Source organism: Pelobates fuscus, chromosome 8 (assembly GCF_036172605.1).
Source record: "Pelobates fuscus isolate aPelFus1 chromosome 8, aPelFus1.pri, whole genome shotgun sequence".
In the NCBI taxonomy this organism is placed as follows: Eukaryota; Metazoa; Chordata; class Amphibia; order Anura; family Pelobatidae; genus Pelobates; species Pelobates fuscus.
Genome location: NC_086324.1, coordinates 137,895,146 through 137,914,473, shown reverse-complemented (window position 1 = coordinate 137,914,473; position 19,328 = coordinate 137,895,146). Strand labels below are relative to the sequence as shown.

Genomic DNA, 19,328 nt, shown 5'->3' with positions numbered 1-19,328 from the left:
ATAGGAAAAGTTCAGTGTGTTCATGCATAGTGTGGAGACACTGAATGTCAGTCACATTGTGCAGCACTGCCCCTGGAAGCACCTCTAATAGCCATGTAAGGAGTGGTCACTGGTGGTGTCCCTAGGCAAGAATGTAAAGACAGTGTTTATAGCAAAAAGCCTGCAGGGACAGGATATAGACACCAGAAATTTTTTTGGAGCTTGTAACAGACACGTCTCTCCGCCATAATGGTCAGGCCCTGCATTTTTTTAGTTGGAATGGTTTGGGGTATTTTTTTTGTCAGGGTAACTAGGTAACTCGCCATCTGAGTAGTGTAAAGTTGGCACCCCATATTTTTAAGATGTGAATAAAAATATACCATTCATTTCTTCTGCGTTTGTGCTGCAAAATTTAAAGGAACCAACGCAGCACTAACCAACTAGCCTGATTTCACATATTTTGGCTGTTGTAGGGGGCTTGGTGACCTTTATGTAATTGGTAATAACTAAACAAAATTGTTATTATCTTAATAATGAAAGCAGCAAAATTTTGAATTTTTACACGGTGGGGGGGGAAATTACATATCTCAAAATTTGGCACTAATGAAACACAGTGCGAATTAAGGGGTTTTAGCCCTCAAATAAATAATAACTTTTGTTTAAAATATTAGCATAAAAAGGCATATAAAGGTCTTCAACTTAAGCTAAATAATTAATAACCCAGTTGTTATTAATGATCCAAGGTAATTTGTTATCACTAGTTGAAAGTCCAATATCAAAATATCTATACTTTCCATGTATTTTAAATAAGATACTGGTATGTTTCATTTTTGATAATCACCACAACAATAACTGTAAAGACAATATAATGCAAAATTTACAATATAACAAATTAAAATTGTAACTGTTAGAAAAACAACTAACTTTAATATCCATACAGACAATTATAGTTTAATTGCACACTTGTCAATGTAGTCAGCTGACGTTCAAGTAACCGAAAAGCCAACAAAAGTGTAGACTTTTTTATTTTGTATTTGTTATATTTGTTATATAAGTTATTATATTGGACTATCAAGCATATTGCATGACTAATGACTAAATCGTGAGTTAGGCCCAGTTTAACACTGATAATTTGTCTGACCTTCGCAGCAATACTAGTAGTAAAAGGGTCCATGAAAAATTATATTTACCAATTTCCAATGTTAGAACGTTCCGTGCTTTGCCAGCTGCCCAGCAGCGATCACTTTGTAATCGGCTTGGAACGCATGCTTGATTTCAGTATTACAGGTTAATCTCAATGTAATAATGAAAATAGTCAGTAGGTGGCGGTCACAGACCACTTTCTACTGTTTTAACTAGGAAACCCATCTGCTGATATTTCCTTAGGGTTAGTGTTAGGTCAAAGTAAGAATTAATGCAGTGTTAGGGTTGGCATAGTGGGGGTAAGGTTACGGTAGGTATACAGTTAGCATTGGAGTAAGCATGATGGTTTCATATAATGTTTTGGGGGTTGTTATAGTGTTAAAGTTAACTAACAAAAATTATTTGACATCCTAGACATATGAGTAATTCAACAATCATGACTGATATGTGAATCTATTTTGAGCTCTTATGAGCTATATTTTGTGTAAAAATATTAATATAAGTAAAAATGTAAAAAGAGAAATTTTTTTAAACTTCTCCCCCCTCATCCATATCCCCCCTTCAGTTTTTATCATTTTATTCACACTTCTTGTTGTGTTAGTTAGGATTTACATATAGGATATTAAAATAATGTTTTCTGTATTTGGGCAGCTTCAGAGAAACTCTGAAATTATGGTGGCACAGATTCTAGGTTTTGTTTTGGTTCAGTGTGCTTGGACAACTGCCTCCGTTCTAAAGGGGTTAAGCAAAGAGGAACTGCTGACTTCCTCCAGAATACCGGAATGGGAGACTTTGCAACAAAGCTAGAACGTGTGGGTATTACCTGCAAATTCTAGAACAGCAACTTTGATTTTGATTTTGAATGAATTACTGATATAATCCTTTAAAAAATGATTTTCTAACCCCTTAGTGCTTGGTGAAATTCCTAAAGTAGGAATAATTTGACAACTCTTAAAGGGATGTGTCCCCTACTAATATATATCATGTATGTACGTAGTGGGGAATCGCGATGCAGCCTAGAACAAAATCTAACCCCATTAAACCCCCCAGTAACGACAGACCACTTAGTATGGATGAAACAGGCCACAGCATTTATTATGACAAACTAAATTACTGCATAACACATCCATAACTTTATTTATTAAATCTCTTCTTTTCTGTAACCAAACATTAGACATAAATAAGCATAAATTAACATATATACATATATAACTCCACCCATAGTGTTATACAGTGACCCAACCGTCCTTGCCAATAAAACCTGGAGTGGTTCCTAATCACCACTCCCTCTCACCTCCCCCCTCGTCATAAAAATCATATATTTCCAATGCCTGCCATCAGCCGACCTTATCCACGCTCGATGGGCACGAGACCTCAGGCAACCTAAAGTTTAACCTTTAGAGCAGGGGAGGTTTGAGACCTTAAAAAACTTGTTCATCTCATTCCATCTACTTAAACGTAACCTCCAACTCAATTGGCAAGGACATACCCCCGGCTAGCTGTGACGAAATGTACTATAGGGTGGGCGGGAGGGAAGCTGTTTGCTGGCCCGAATCCCAAGTGGCACTGAGGTAAGACCTCCCCCACACTGTCTTACACAGAACATAATCCCACCCACAGACTCTTTCCAACCAATGCTATGCATCTATCCCCACACTCCTACATGTGCCCTTGTCCGCTTGGCTGCGCTATCTCCCCAGGGCCTTTACAGCTCTTATGCAGTTTTTGGCTTTCTTCCTATATCAGACTGCCAACCTTTGTTTTTTTTCTATCTATCTCCTCCCCCCACTATCTCCTATTGTTCTCTTACCCACCTATACATCAATACCAGCCCAGTATGCTCTTCCCACAAGGGAGGCCAGAATGTTCTAAGTAAAGGTCCGGTCGCTCAAGAGTTACCACTTGTTCTTTTTTCCTGTGTTGTTTTTAATTCTTTTTTTCTTTTTCGTTTCTGTACTTTTTTTTTATTTCCTTATTTCATTCTTTCATTTTCCCATCAGTATCACCTAATGTAGTGCATTCAAGTAGGAGGATACATTGTAGTAAAAAAATAAATAAAAGTTTTACTTAAAAGAACCTGAGTTTTGAAGGAAGGATAGCCAAGTGCTCAGTGTATATTGTTCTTGAGAACTGCATCAGTGTTCCAGAAAAGTACTAATATTATGGTCTTCTAACGGATTGATATTTGGTTTTAATACAGCAGAATGCCGAGTACTGTGCTGTGGACAGTGGATGTTTGGGGGAAAGTGTACACTTTGTCTACCGATGGACAGCACTGGGATATGTGCAAAGATAGCCAACTGCAATTCAAAAGGGTGTCTGCTGTACGGCAGTGCTGTTGGGGAATCGCTGGTAATCATCAGCTGTATGTCTATGTTCATTCCAGCGATCTTCCCATACGATATCAAGAAGAAACCTATGAGAATCAGGTAGGCATATTTACTGGAAGTCTTTACTTTAAAGTGTCTCGTCTGCATGTGTTTTTACTTGAAGAAACTGTACCTGTCAACCTGTTTTTTGTTGTTGTTTTGTTTAAATTGACGATGTGATGATTTTTATTCCTTATGTAAAGCTCTGTGTAAAACACCAATTTATATGCATTGTAATTAAAGAGAAACTATAGTGCCAAGAAAACAAAGTTGTTTTCCTGGCACTAGAGCTCTCTATAGTGCCACCTATAGGTCAAAGTCCCCCCCCCTCCTTCCCTTGATGCAGAAGGGTTTAAAAACCTGTTCTGTGACTTACCTTACCGTTCTGTGACTTGTCCCTCTGCACTAGCTTGGGCTCTGCTCCTCTCCCGTCAGCCGGGAGAATGGCTGCATTCGCATTCGTTCTTCCCCCATAGGAAAGATTGTTTACATTATTTTACAATGCTTTCCTATGGGGTTTCGGGTGACGCTGGATGTGCTCATGCATAGCGAATGACTGACCATCTATGATCTTATGGACCACAGGGAGTAAATGTTTAACATTTCCAGAGCCGGTTGGTTCCGTGAATGTAATTGCATTATTTCTTGCATGTATAGTGATTCTCTTGTGTTTTTAGCGTTGGAATCCTGTGGATGGTTTTTGTGATAAGCTGCTTCCCAGTGATCGTTGGCAGTGGAGTGATGTCACTGGCTTGAAGCACCAACAGCTCAAAAGTTTCGAACTTCCCTCACAGCACTGGGATTGGGAATCTGATTGGTATGTGGATGAAAATATAGGAGGAGAACCCACAGAGAAAGGGGTAAGTCTTACATCTAGTAAATGCTTTGGAGATTGTATCCACTGTCAATTAGCAGTGTGTGTGTGTATTCAGTGATTTTTCGTGTGCAAAACAAAAACCTGTTCCTTAATTGGTGAAATTACAATACACCTGGGATAGGAAAATTAGAATGCTACTTTTACGATAAATGTCATATAATTTTTAAGGTTTGTTTTTACCCCTGCTTGGGACTTGTGTTCTCCAGTTGGTGCCATTTGAGTTGATTGACATTGCTTATTGTTCCTGCACTGAAAGAATCATATTGGAACCATGATAGGGGATTCTAATTTGCTTGCCTTTCTATGTTTAAAGAGACATTCTAAAAAACAGAACCACTAGAGCTTATTATAATGGTTAAGGTGACATTTCTGGGTGCTATTTTCTGTCAAACATTAGCAATTCAAGAAAAATGTAAATTACAGTGATAGGCCACTAGGAGAGGGTTAGCACCGTGCTCACAGCGTACCATTGCTGACAAAGGATAGCTTTGGACAGGTTTAGAGTAACTATCCATTATCCAAGCGATGTCCAAAGACTGCACATGTAGAGTCTCAGGTTTTTGTTTTTGTTTTTTGGTTTTTTTTTTCTTCAGTCCAATCAAAAGCATGGCTCAGCACTCAAAGACTCCTTATGCCTTAACAACTACAATAGGAAATAGTGGTTATAATACTAAGAATGTCAATTTTAATTGGCAAGTTAGCATCTCTGACTGTAGCCGTAAGAGCTAAAGGAACACTCCAAGCATCGTAATCACTACCGTGTCCTCCCCCACCACTGTAAGTAGTCAAACCATTTTCTAACATGGTCTACATGGCCTGGTGGTGCAGGGCTTGGCTTATTGGCTTAGCATGATCAGCTGATCCATTAGAAAATGGTTTGACTACTTTCAATGGAGGGGCACCAGGGCACTCCTGGCACCATAGCCACTACAGGTACTATTTAGTGAGGAACTTGTTGGGATAGGGACCATCCGGAATAGAAATCACTGGACCTTGTGGAATCTAGACAGAAGTAGTCATTTAGTTTATTGTCGGCTTGGGATGTCACAAGGATCGTGCAGTTCAGTTTCTCATGCCGTTTTGCTTTTTTTTTTAAAAATCAGTCTCTGGTAAAATAAGGCTTCTATATGTGAAAGTGGTTATGGCGTCATAATTGGGTTTCTTGAACTTCTTTTTAATTCAACCTAATTTTTGTTCTTTCTTAATGTTTACTAGTCTCACAAAATTCCAGCTAAGACAAATTCTGCATTAACTGCAAAATTATTTTTGTGTAGACAAATGACTTAACCCTCCTTAAAGAGCCACTCAGTGGTCAATATAATATATATTTTTTCTAATAAAATTTTGTGTGCATTAATGGAAAACCTGCTTTACTTAGCATTTCCTCATGTAGCAAACCTCTAGACTTTGATGTCTCAGAAAATATCTACAGGGTTATTCGCTAAACACAAATGACCAAATTTAGATCACAATGGCAATTCTCATATTTACTAAAGACCCACAGTTTGCCCAATCGCTAGTTTCAAACAATTCGTAGATATGGCCCACGTGCCATATAGAATATTTAATCACACACGGGAGGCTCCTGCAGGGTCTAGCAAGCTATAAACAGAGCAGAAATAGGCAATTCCAAATTAAACAGAATAAAGGAAGTATACACATTAGATTACTATTTTTACAGGAAGTGTTTAGGAAGGCTGTGCAAGTCACATGCAGGGAGGTATGACTAGATGGCATAGAAATGAACAGTGAGACTGCAGGGCCATGACCTATACACCAAAACGGCTTCATTAATCTAAAGTGACTATAGTGTCACTTAAATAAATCTGTTAGAACAAACGACAAATGTATCAGCGCTAAGTGACTATACAGACAGGTTGTAAAAGACAGGCAGCAGAACCTAAAGTAAAAAAAAAAAAAGTACATGGCACTAGAAAGGTAACATGGCCAATATTCAAAAGAAGAAATAAATATCTCTCTAGATTCCCACAAGAATAATTATTATTTTTATTTAATTTTGTAGTTGTGGCGCAACCTAACATTTGTTCTGTTATATAAATCTGTGTCTGCATTTCAGCCGTTGAGGCATGCAGTCCAACTAAAATCCAGACCAAATTCAAGCCAATTCGATGCTTGAATTGGGAAATCCAGACATTGCCATTGTCTTCCTTGTACTAGTCTTCCTTTACAAATTCTAGTATTGTTGATCATACTAATTATATGATGTTGTACGAACACATACTCACAGATTCCTCATAGATATTAAAAAGCCTATTGGATTCATCAATAAATGCGTCCACTTCTCTGAGAACATGCTGATTTGTGTGCAGATTTATGAATATCAGTTTCTGGTGAGGCAGAACCAGGCACACATGCAAAATGATGGACAAAAAATTAATAAAATCCAAACATCTGCTTTCGCTTGTACTGACTACTGAGTTCCAGAACCTGACATTTACTAATTCTTTAAAATAGACCATTATATAAAAATTGTAGGCGCTTTTCAATATTTTTTTTGCAGCATTGTTTCCAAAAATGTTTCACTTTACCTTTAAGTCTATGATCCAGCTTGCTTTATACATTGTCAAATAATCCAGCACCAGGTAGATTATATCCCATTCTTCTAAAATGTGGACTTTATGTCAGTCGACACCGGATTTGGTGGAAAAGATCAACAAACAGTAGTTGTCATAAATTCTCATCTGTGACTGCTCTTGGAAGGTAGGCATGTGACCACAGTAGGAAGAAAAGTGTATTAGAATGGGTGGAGGGGACAGTGTATTAGAATGCCAGCTAAATTACATTTAATGTCAGTTTAAAATTATACCACGATGCTTACTTTTCTCTTACTTTCATTACTCCTGGGATCTTTTCCTTCCTGACATTCTCATGTTTTTTGTACACAAATCAGAAGGCATTATCTGTGGTCACTTCTAATAGATTTCTAAAAAGTTCTCTCACGTTCGTTTTCAGGGCTGGACATACGCTTTAGATTTTCCAGCAACATACACCAAGGATAAAAAGTGGAATTCTTGTGTACGCCGTAGAAGATGGATACGGTATAGAAGGTATACTTCAAGGAACATCTGGGCAAAGGTGATCTTTTTTTAAAAACTTTTTATTCATCAGTCTATATTCATATGTCAGCAGTACTTTTATTACATTGTTTATTATCTAGATACTTATTAGATAAGTGATATACCATCCACTGATCAATGAATTACCCCCAAAGTGTCTAGACCAAGCATGTCAAACTCAAAGGCTAACCTTGGCCAAATAAACAAGGTTTAAGTTTATGTGGGCTGCAAAAAAAACAAAAACTTAAAAACGTAGGTTTATTTAGAAAAGTACAGTATAAAAAAAAGTTGCTTAACCCCTTAAGACCGCAGCCAAATGTACACCTTGTGATCAAAACAAAACGTAAACAAAACCTGGCATGCATTTGCGCTATATGTCTGTCCAACCGTAATTCACCTCTTTCATATTAAATGTCCCCACACTTATTATATATCATTTTATTCAGGGGAAACAGGGCTTTCGTTTAACATCAAATATTTCGGTATAGAACATAATTTAATATGAAAAAATATTTAAAAAATGGGAGAAAATAATTTTTTTTTATTTCTTTTTTTTTAGTTCTACGTGACATTTTAACTGTGAATGTCAAAATACTGTTTGCTTTTACTGCAGTAACATACACATATTTGTATTCAGCGATGTCTCACATGCAAAACAGTACCCCCTATGTACAGGTTTTATGGTGTTTTGGGAAGTTACAGGGTCAAATATAGCGTGTTACATTTTTCAGTTTTTTCACATTGGAATTCGCCAGATTGGTTACGTTGCCTTTGAGACCATATGGTAGCCCAGGAATAAGAATTACCCCCATGATAGCATACCATTTGCAAAAGTAGACAACCCAAGGTATTGCAAATGGAGTATGTCCAGTCTTTTTAGTAGCCACTTGGTCACAAACACTGGCCAAAATTAGTGTTAATATTTGAATATTTGAACGCAAATTTTGGCCAGTGTTTGTGACTAAGTGGCTACTAAAAAAAACTGAACATACCCTATTTGCAATACCCTGGGTTGTCTACTATTGCAAATGGTATGCCATCATGGGGGTAATTTTCATTTCTGGGCTACCGTACGGTCTCAAAGGCGACCTGGCGAATTTTAATGTGAAAAAACTGAAACGCAAGCCTTATATTTGACTCTGTAACTTTTAAAAACACCATAAAACCTGTACATGAGGGGTACTGTTATACTCGGGAGACTTCGCTAAACACAAATATTAGTGTTTCAAAACAGTAAAACGTATCACAACAATTATATCAGCATCTCCATTGGGAGCGTTCAGCACCTACATGCAGACCCAATCTAATACACTGCCCCCTCCACCCACTCTAATACACTGCCAAAAATTCAATACATTGCCCCCAATTTAATACACTGCCCTCCCCAATTTAACACACTGCCCCTCCCTCCACTCTAATACAATGCCTCCCCCTCCCACCATTCTTATACACTGCCCCCCTACCTCTTAACCAATTTAATACACCCGCCCCCTCCCTAAAATGTATACACTGTATAAATCCGCCTTGTTGGATTTGCTGCTAGAATTGCTGTCAGCCTCTGTAGCTTCACCCCTAGGGGTGGACCGGGTCACCCCCACCAATCCAGTGGGTGGGCATCAGGGCTCTTGCTTAATGCTGAGTGCAGCTGGGCAACTCCGTCCTCTCCCGCTCTGGGCGCACCAGGCCGCATGTTTCAAACAGTGTGGTAGACGAGCTTTACGCACCTCTCTGGCCCGTGCCGTGCACCTCAGCCAGGACAAAGGCCGTGTAAGGAGTTAAATTTAATTTAAAGCAGGCTAGATGAGGCTAGAAAGCACAGTTTTATGCAGTGTAGGAGAGGAGCTCATGCAATGCACATTCTTCCACCATGACAGTCAGGCCCCCCCTCTCCACCATCCCAAATAGTGATTTTAACATTATTATTATTATTATTAGTGTTCCTTTAAGACTGCTTTTTTGCTGTAGTATATTATACAGTAGCATTCAGACTAAATTGCTGCATTTGCAGACATACATTGTATTTTCCTTGATATCCAGGACAATTAGAAAATGTGGTATTTAAACTTTTCTTTTTTTGGACATTTTATATATTATATTATCCTGCCTAATATTAATCTCCCAATTTTTATATTTAGTCTTTTTTTGTATTTTTATAAATATATATATATATATATATATATATATATATATATATATATATATATTGTATTTCTATTTTTTATTTTTTCTTTATTCTCTTTTTAGTCATTAGTTACTTATTACATTAATTATCAACTCCTGGTCAACCTCATGATTTCATTTATCTTATATTAGGTTTGGTGAACCTTGGACCGGTTTGTAGAGCGATGTTTAGCATACAATCTCCTTCTATTTCCATAAAGTTTTGGAAAGATACATTTTTGTGTATTTTTTATTATCTATTTTATAGGTATTCTTAACTTTAAATACATGCTTACCCAAAATGTAAAACACCTTTTGCACCAAAGGACCCACCCTTGTTTTCTTCCACATCCTAAAGGAAGTGGTTAAACATCTTCAATAAAACATGCAGCCTTATCATTCACAAAACCACTGCTGTCCTCCTCTCACCATCTAATTTAGTTGTTTGGGTTCTTAAAGGAACTGTATAGCAGTGTGTAGGATTCACAAGATTTCAATCATTGGAAAAAGAAAATGCATACAAATCAGTTGTTAAAGGAACCCTTTAACATTAAAAATACACATTTCTGTAACTATTATCGTGGCATATTAACCCTGTCTGTCAAGCTTTTGCACAACAAAAATAAAGAATAAAAAAAAAATAAAAAAAAAAAAATACACATTTCATTCTCCGTATTGGAGAATGACATGGTGTAATATGTCATTTGTTATTGTTCATCTGAGGTTGTATTTACCTAATTTTTAAGAGCTGCTAAGGAAACGATTATCGATGTTATGCCCTGATATGCAAAACCATAGAGTTCAAAGCGAGTGTACCTGGAGGAGACAAGGGGTGAACAACCGGCGGAGAGCTGTAACTCCCGGGCATGGGGACCCCCCAGAGCACTGAGAAAGGAAACTGAGCTATAATTCCTACCAATGCGAAATTCAAAAAGACAGAAATTATATCTCCAAGCGTAGTGGTTGGATTGCACAATAAATATACACCAATGGTGAATACGAAGTGTGCTCTAGCGCTAATAGTGGGTATGTGCAGCTACACACACTCAAAACAAGGTACAATAGATACACTTTAAAAAAGTAAAAAGAATGGGAAGCACTTAAATAACACCCTAAACACACTGTGAAATACTTATTAATATATTCTCATATAATTAGGAATGATGGACATCTGAATTGTATCTCCTTGCCTTCAACTGAGCTCTGCATGCAAGGACTCACAGACAGACGTGACATAAGGTCACTACGTGGCATTTCATTGGCTGGCAGCTAGGGTTTTTCGGGTCTCCGATCCAGACAGAACATTCACTAAAGTAACATTGAGGCGGGTGGGGCATTGTTGTGGTGGTGGATGAATTCCTCTACCTTGTTCTCCGGATCTGACATCATGTGCCCAAGAGCATGTTTGCTGGATGCTCTTTTTTCAATTTCTCCTTTCAGGCACCGTTCCACAGTAGACAGATTGTGGAAGCGATGGTCGACGTCCTTCCACCTGGCTTTTGAAGTGGGAGGGCACGGTAGATAGGGGAGACCGGAGCTTCCATATTTTGGCATTTCCTAAGTGACATCTAACTTCAGACTGCAGGGGACAGTGAGGGGAGAAGGTAGTATGAGAGAAAGTGGGAAAATCAAGTGCTGGTGGTAGCTAAATGAAGGGCGAGTGTGGCTGGAGCTCCTCTAACATGCGGCCATCCACTTTGCCAGGCAAACTCCACCCCATAAACATTTATTTTTAATGTTGAGGGGTGCCTTGCTTGGTGTATCTCCCTCACCCATATAAAACAAAAGCCAGTAAACTAGCCTTTTATCCAAAATGTCAGTTGGGCAGTTGCTGTTGCTTTGATGAGATTGTCAGTCCATGTGATCTCTAGTACAGTCCAATGTTTCTCAAAGAGAAGCACCGGAGACCTAGTGGACATGTGCAGCAATCTCTTTAATGGAGCCAGATAGTAGCTTGAATTACTAGATATAAAAACTTCAGGCTTTTATTTTAATCTTGAATCTTTCAGTAGTGTCTGTGTAATTTTTTTTTATGTCTCATGTAAAAGCTGTCCTGTTTTACAGGAAATATATAACTCTTCCATTAAACCTAGGAGAAGACCATCACTGACTAATTGCTGCCCTATTGTTAGTTTAAGAGAATTGCAAAGGCGCCGTATTTATTTTTTTAACACTTCATAATGCATTGAAAATTGGCAAAAGTACATGCTAGAGTTTTCTCTTATTACATTTTAGTCTACAAAACTTTATACTTACATTTGAATAAATTTACAACACCCAGTTTAATAAATGTTGTGCTTCTTTTTGACTTAAAATGGAAATGTATAGAATATGTTTTGGTCTATGCTGGTTTCTAGTTATTAAGTGTGTCTTCTGCTTCTTCTACCGGTAGAATATTAATACACTGAGTGTTCTTAAAATGTATCCCTCTATTAGATCCAGTCACACGAAGATAAAAAGCAGTTACCTGACCCATTTAATGATATTTCAGTTGGAGGATGGGAAGTCACAGATGAGCCTTTTGGCCGATTGTCAGTCTGGACGGTTTCTTTGCAGGGGAAGGTATGAGCAAAATATGCTTTTCTCGAAAAATGATTTGCTTCCAGCCATGGTATACTGTGGTAACCCAAGTGCAAAGATGTGTATTTTATTTTATTTTATTTTTTTTGTAAATTTTTATTTATGTATTTGAACAATAAAATAAATAATATATCTAAACCGTGAACTAGAACAAAAAAAAAAAGGAGGGTCCTAGAATAATTAGTAGGTCCTTTCGAAAAATATATATTAAAGTCATGCAAATAAATAAATATTTTAAGTATGTGTAGACCCAACGCCATCAAGAAAGAGCAAAAGTGAGCAAAATCTGGCTGTGATCAGTTGGCAAGTCAGAGAGGTAAGTGACATAGAAAGGGTGATCTAACCCTTGTCCCTTATGTAAGTAGTAAAAGATAAGAACATCAAGGTTTTGAGTTACTAACCACTGAAAGCCTGTCAGGGAAAGGAGTGTGAACTTCCAAAGTCTGTAGACAGTAGGTCTCCAGGTTTTGCAAGCTGTTCCTCATGTAACCCCAAAGAAAATATAGAGACAAAAAAGGCACGCATGTTGTCTTTGGTGATATATCTACTAAACCGTTAAAAGAATTAAAAATTATTAACAGAGTATTTCTTTAATTTCCTCAAGTTTAACTCGCCGTTGTACTATGGGAGCAGTGGAACATTTCTCGAGGGCAGGTACAAGAGTACTGTTAGCGGCCAGGAGGTGCGGAGGATAGATTTTTATTTTTTATTTTGAAAAATTGGTGTAGGGGACATTGTAGAAGTACATATTATGTTTAAAATGAGAAGGCTACCATAATTCTCAGTTATAATCGCCTTAATTTGTTGTTAAAAAACAGAGATGATGGGGCAGTCCTACCATGTTTGTTTAGGAGTGCCAATACCTGTGCTGCATCTCCAGGTATCTGGTACCACATGGAAACCTGTTTATAATTTGATTCCTGGTACTTTAAGCTGATTGAACTGTGGTGGTTAACTGAGAGTACCTTAGTCCACCTATCATCAGAGAATGACCTCCCCACCACCTCTTCCCACATATATATCAGAGACCCCACATGCAAGAAGTATTTAAAGGGATACTCTAAGTACCTAAACAAGGACATTCTGGGAAATAATCTATACACCAAAACCCAGGGCCGGCGCCACTATTAGGCGAACTAGGCATTCACCTAGGGCGCCGGCTTGCTGGGGCGCCCACTGGGATGTTTCCTGGTGGGCTCCCCCTGCCTGGGGCTGCAGCGCTGGGAGAGCGGCTCTTGAGCCACCCCCACCGCCGGGCCGATTCTCAAGGCGCTCGAAGGTGGGGGCGCCGAGAGGATGCCTGTCACAGTATGGCAGAGCAGGCACCTTCTTTCCTTGATGGCAGGTGCCTGCTCTGCCATCAAATGCCGGTGCCCAGAGGAGAGGTGGACGGAGCAGGAAGGCGGCGAGGGAGGCTGTTCTTGCAGCCTCTCACGCCTCCCTGGCGTGCCCTGTGTAATGCCGGGAGCCGGAATATGACGTAATTCCGGCCCCGGCAAACTAAACCGCGAGCTGGAAGAGTGAGGAGCTGCCCCACACTGGACCCCAGAAGGTGAGTGTTTGACTGTGTGTGTGTTTGTCAGTGAGTAAGTATGTTTGTCAGTGTGTGTGTGTGTCTGTCAGTGAGTGAGTGTATGTCAGTGAGTGTCTGTGTGTGTGTGTGTTTGTGTGTATCTGTCAGTGAGTGAGTATGTATGTCAGTGAGTGTCTGTGTGTGTGTGTGTGTCTGTCAGTCAGTGAGTGTATGTATGTCAATGAGTGTCTGTGTGTGTGTGTGTGTGTGTGTCTGTCAGTGAGTGTATGCATGTCAATGAGTGTCTGTGTGTGTGTGTTTGTGTGTGTATTTATGTCAGTGAGTCTTTGTGTGTGTGTGTGTTTGCCAGTGTGTGTCCGTCCAGGAGTTAGTGACAAAATGGATCTTTGTCTAGGGCGGCAGAAATCCTTGCACCGGCCCTGCCAAAACCACTCCATTAAAGGGACACTATAGTCACCATAACAACTACAGCTTATTGAATTTGTTCTGGTGAGTAGAATAATTCCCTTCACATAAAATGCACTGTTTACATAATAGCTTTGGGATACCTCCACTGGCCATTCCTCACGGGGTTACAAGAGGTGCTTCATGGAGCTCAGCCATTCAGTGCTTTCATCCTCTGCATAGAGACACTGAACTTTCCTCATAGAGATGCATTGATTCAATGTATCTCTATGAGAAGATGCTGATTGGCCAGGGCTGTGTTTGGCTTGTGCTTGCTCTTCCCCTGATCTGCCTCCTTGACAATATCAGCCCATCCAATACTTTCCTATGGGAAATCATTGTTATTGGCTCAGAACACAACTTCTGATGATGTCAGGCAAGAAGTCAGATCAGGGACAGAGCCAGCAGCAGCAGACTGCAATAAAGGCAAGATTTTGCTATATTTAGGGGGGCTAGATGGTGGTTTTAAAACCATAGGGTCAGAAATACATGTTTGTGTTCCTGGCCCTTTAGTGTTTCGTTGCTACTATTGTCCCTCTCTCCTCTTGCATGGAGTTTCATAATGCTTGTACATTATTATTATAATTTCTTTTTACATTTATTTACATAGCCCCAATAAATTACACAGTATTAGATACATTAAGGAGATGGCATTTCATGATTTAATTAGATTCGATTATTCCACTCAAAATATTAAAATATCCAAAAATAAATAATAAATATATATTTATATATCATATTATATTTTAAAATGTTTAAAACATGTATGCAATAATATTAAAACATTTGAAAATCTTATCTAAAAATATTAAATCGAAGGCCTAAATTGGTACAGTAGGTTTTCAAAGGGTCAAGTCTACATACAACCTTGCAATCTAACAGATTATCTGCTCAGTACATATCATGTCATTATTTCAATAATTTGGCATGTTTGTAAGTAATGTTATATAGATGCCTGCCAAGTGTTTGGTACTAAAGTAGGGTGGCAGCTTTTATTATTATTATTTTATTATTTATATAGCGCCATCTGATTCTGTACACAGCGTGGGAAAATTCCAAAGAACTTTCCCACGCTGTGTAAAATGACACAGAGCACTGTGATTGGATGGATTTCAAGCCATCCAATCACAGTGCTCTGTGTCATTTTACACAGCGTGGGAAAGTTCTTTGGAATTTTCCCACGCTGTGTAAAATGACAAAGAGCACTCTGATTGGCTTAAACCCACCAATCAGAGTGTTCTTAGCCTAATTGCAGGGTGGGGCAAGGCTGCGGAGCTCAGTCTGCGCGGAGCCCTCCATGGGTGAAGATGGATTATTTTTTTTGCGCTCGGGTTTTTTTTCTTTTTTGTCCGTTTTTTTTTTTTTTTGCACTCGGGTTTTTTATTTTATTTTAAGTTCGACGTGTATAATGGATTTTTATTTGGCCTTTTTTGGGGCTGAAAAATGAAGATTTCAGAAAAAAGAAGACGTCGAATGGTAAGTTTAATTTTATTTACAGGGTAGTAATTTTATTCCCCCCCTCAGGGGATTTTTTATTTGGGTGGGGGGTGGGTGACTAGGGGTTTGGGGACCCCTACTCACCTTTGGTGGGGGGGTTAATTGTTTTATGACCCCCACCCGCCGCCCAGGGGTGGGGGGGGGGGGGGAGGACAGTAGGTGTTCCCCCCCATTATCATTATGGCCCCCACCCGCAGCCCAGGGGTGGGGGCCGGAGAGGGGGAGGACAGTAGGTCCCCCCCCTCGTTATCTTTATGGCCCCCACCCGCCGCCCAGGGATGGGGGGAGGACAGTTGGTCCCCCCCTTGTTATCTTTATGGCCCCCACCCGCCGCCCAGCGGTGGGGGCCGGGGGGGAAGGACAGTCGGTCTCCCCCCCCCATTATCATTATGGCCCGCAGCCCAGGGGTGGGGGCCGGAGAGGGGGAGGACAGTAGGTCCCCCCCCATTGTAATTTATGGCCCCCACCCGCGCAGGGGTGGGGGCCGGGGGGGGGGAAGACAGTATGCCCCCCCCTTCATTACCGTTATAGCCCCCACCCGCCGCCCAGGCGTGGGGGCCGGGGGGGCGAGAAGAGTAGGTCCCCCCCCTCATTATCATTATGGCCCCCACCCACCGCGCAGGGGCGGGGGGATGACAATAGTTCTCCCCCCTTATTTTACTTTAGGGCCCCCACCCGTCGTTTAGGGGTGGGGGCCAATAGTTTTTTTTTTAGGTTTTTTTTTTACGGTTTACTGTTTAATAGACATGCCCCTACTCGCGGTATAGCGAGTAGGGGCATATTATTTACTAAAAAGCCCCTGTACACGTCAGACGTATTAAAAAAGTCTGACGTGTGCAGGAGAGAGAAGGCACTGTGTGCGTTCCTTCTTTCTCCAGCCTGTCAGCAGAGGAGGGGGGCAGGCAAAGACCGCGAGCTGAGCTGTCAGTCAGCTCAGCTCGTGGCCGCGCACACCACGCGCATGCGCGGTAGTGCGCTCAGGACTTCAGAGAGCGGCATGAATGCCGCCCTCTGAAGTATGTGCGCATGTGTGGCGAAGCCGCGCATGTGCACAAGGGAGCAATGACGCTTCCAAATGGAAGCGTCTGATTGCTCCCTGCTCGCACCCGCCTATTTTGTCATTTTGACGAAATAGGGGGCGCGGCTTCACAAGGCTCCCGGCGCTGAAACCAGGTGAGTAAAAACTGCTGCCTGGAGAGTCCCTTTAATCCTACATACAAGAGCGTTTTAATGACAAAAACTTGACAAACGTCTTGAAATACATCACCTGAACAATGTTTCGAGGTGTGGTAACTGTAGTATAAGCGGAATAATTGACTCCAGGCCGTTGAATTATTGAAAAAAATTATGCACACCCGAGGTGTAACGGACACTCCGCTTCGCGTCGTGACCGCATTACCACCTCGGGTGTGCATTATTTTTCTAATAATTCAACGGCCTGTCGTCAATTATTCCTTACATAAACTGGCTTTATAAGTTCAATTAATTTCTATGGGAGTTTTGCTACTTTCACTGGTGAAGTGGATGAGAAATGCATACTGTTAAACACCACCTTTGCTCCAATAATATTTTTTTTCTTTTTTTTTTTTAACATGGCAAGCTTCAGTTAACAGTTTTTAGTATCTATCACACCAGCCTCTCTCTACACTGTAAGCATGCAGCAACATCAGTCCTGCAGTACCTCTCTCTGTTTCAGTTCATGCTGTATTCTAGTTCTTAAATTGTTTCCCATGTATCCACTTGCTTGTAATATATGACACCGGGCTATTCTATTTTACAGTGCTGAGGAACCTCATAGAAATAAGCAATATGTTCTATATGAATTGGTTTGATTTAATTATGTTTTGGTATAAATAGACATTATGCTTTGTAAACCATTTCTGCTGTATACTTTTTCCTTCAGGTTTGGTATAGAGAAGATATTTGCCATGACAACCCAGAGGGATCTTCCTGGACTGAAATTGGTACCCCTAGTGAGGTTATACAGATTTGCTGTGGTCCTAATGATCTCCTTTGGGCATCACTCTGGGAAGGTCAAGCCATAGTAAGGGAAGGCATCTGCAGAAATAACCCGAAAGGTAAACCCATGACCCACCCTACGTTTACTGTAGTAATGCAATTAAGTTCTTACCCACATATCGCAATATGCTTAATTTTTTGGATTCCATAGTTATTTACTAAACCATGAATTAACCAGAAAATTACATAATTGGAGGCTAATATAGCAGAACTTGACAAATAGCTGTGTTGGAGAACGCTAACGGGTTAATACCAACACCACTTTAGTATTTTCAAGTGGTCGAAGTGCTTTGAGTCTGTATCGGAAACATTTCGGAAACAAAACTGTACATACAGAGAAATTTTGTTTTGCTGCCGGAGGTGTAAAACCAACCTCTATTATTATTATTATTATTATTATTATTATTATTATTATTATTATTTATAAAGCGCCAACAAATTCCACAGCACTGTACAATGGGTGGCCTAACAGACACGTAATTCTAACCAGATGAGTTGGACACACATGAACAGAGCAGTTGAGGGCCCCGCTCAATGAGCTTACATGCCAGAGGGAGTGGGGTATAGTGACACAAAAGGTAAGGGGTAGAAAAGTAGGGCTTAGTGTTTTGTTTCTGGTTTTTTTGTGTTGGCCGTTGCAGAAAAGAATCTGGGTGTGGGTGGAGAGGTATTAACCATTTAATTGATACGCTTTCCTGAACAAGGGAATTTTCAATGGTTTTTTTGAAGGAAAGGAGACTGGGTGAAAGTCTAACGGAGAAGAGAAGGGAGTTCCACAGGAACGGGGTAGCCCTAGAGAAGTCTTGAAGGCGAGCTATCAGCATCATTACCTGTCAGCATTGTATTTCTTTCTTTAAATGCTGTAGTAAAGTTCCACTGAACGCAGATGAACCTAGTCTATACTTACTCTTATTGGACCATTAACGGCCAGGGATGGGTCATAGCGTAGTAGGCACCTGCACGATAAGTGGGGAAGGTATCAAGAACAGTCAAGGGATCTGTGAACTGTGTACATAATTTGGGAACACTTTTAGAGATGTGTCTGTCCCTTTTTAAAGATTTATAGCTCTTGGAAGTGCCCTCATGTCATATTTGCAGAACAGGTTTACTTCATTTCTTATGATGCGATCAAAGTAATCTGAAGTGTACTTTTCTGTCCCCATTTTGTATGTAATCATCTTAGTGATTTTATTTTTTATTACATATTTAACATGGGTATTGTGTGGATGACTATGGTATCAAGTGATTACGGTAAGTTATGTGTGTTTTAACTGTTTCATTTGGCAGGAGTTTCCTGGAATACTGTGGAGGCGCCAACTCCCGAGGATGGCATTATGCACGTTTCCGTCGGTGTAAATGTTGTGTGGGCAGTAACCAAGGAGCGAAAAGTAAGCATTCAGACTTTAATAATTAGCTTTGGAAAAAATGTCTAGACTTGATAAAGGATGATTCTCCAGAAAAGCTTATTATTCCAAAATTCTGTTAATTTAGTATAAATGTCTGTGTCGCTGAACTAAATTTGACTACTATTTCTACATATATAGTCATTAGAGAATTCTGAGAAACTAATGTCATCAAGGGGTTCCGAAGCCATGACACCAAACCCTGAGGTGGCATTACTTTCCTCTAATACGCGTCCACTAGGTATC

At 40.0% G+C, this 19,328-nt stretch overlaps 1 protein-coding gene across 1 annotated transcript in view; it reads left to right on the top strand.

The window, feature by feature from the left end:
* TECPR1 (tectonin beta-propeller repeat containing 1) overlaps positions 1-19,328 on the top strand; it is an 80,085-nt gene that overhangs the window by 1,954 nt on the left and 58,803 nt on the right. Inside the window, exons 2-7 of the mRNA XM_063430343.1 lie at positions 3,326-3,551; positions 4,169-4,351; positions 7,342-7,464; positions 12,042-12,167; positions 17,564-17,738; positions 18,967-19,067. Of these exons, the coding sequence (XP_063286413.1) occupies positions 3,327-3,551; positions 4,169-4,351; positions 7,342-7,464; positions 12,042-12,167; positions 17,564-17,738; positions 18,967-19,067 (933 nt within the window). The 5' untranslated portion in view covers position 3,326. The remainder of the gene's footprint in view (positions 1-3,325; positions 3,552-4,168; positions 4,352-7,341; positions 7,465-12,041; positions 12,168-17,563; positions 17,739-18,966; positions 19,068-19,328) is intronic.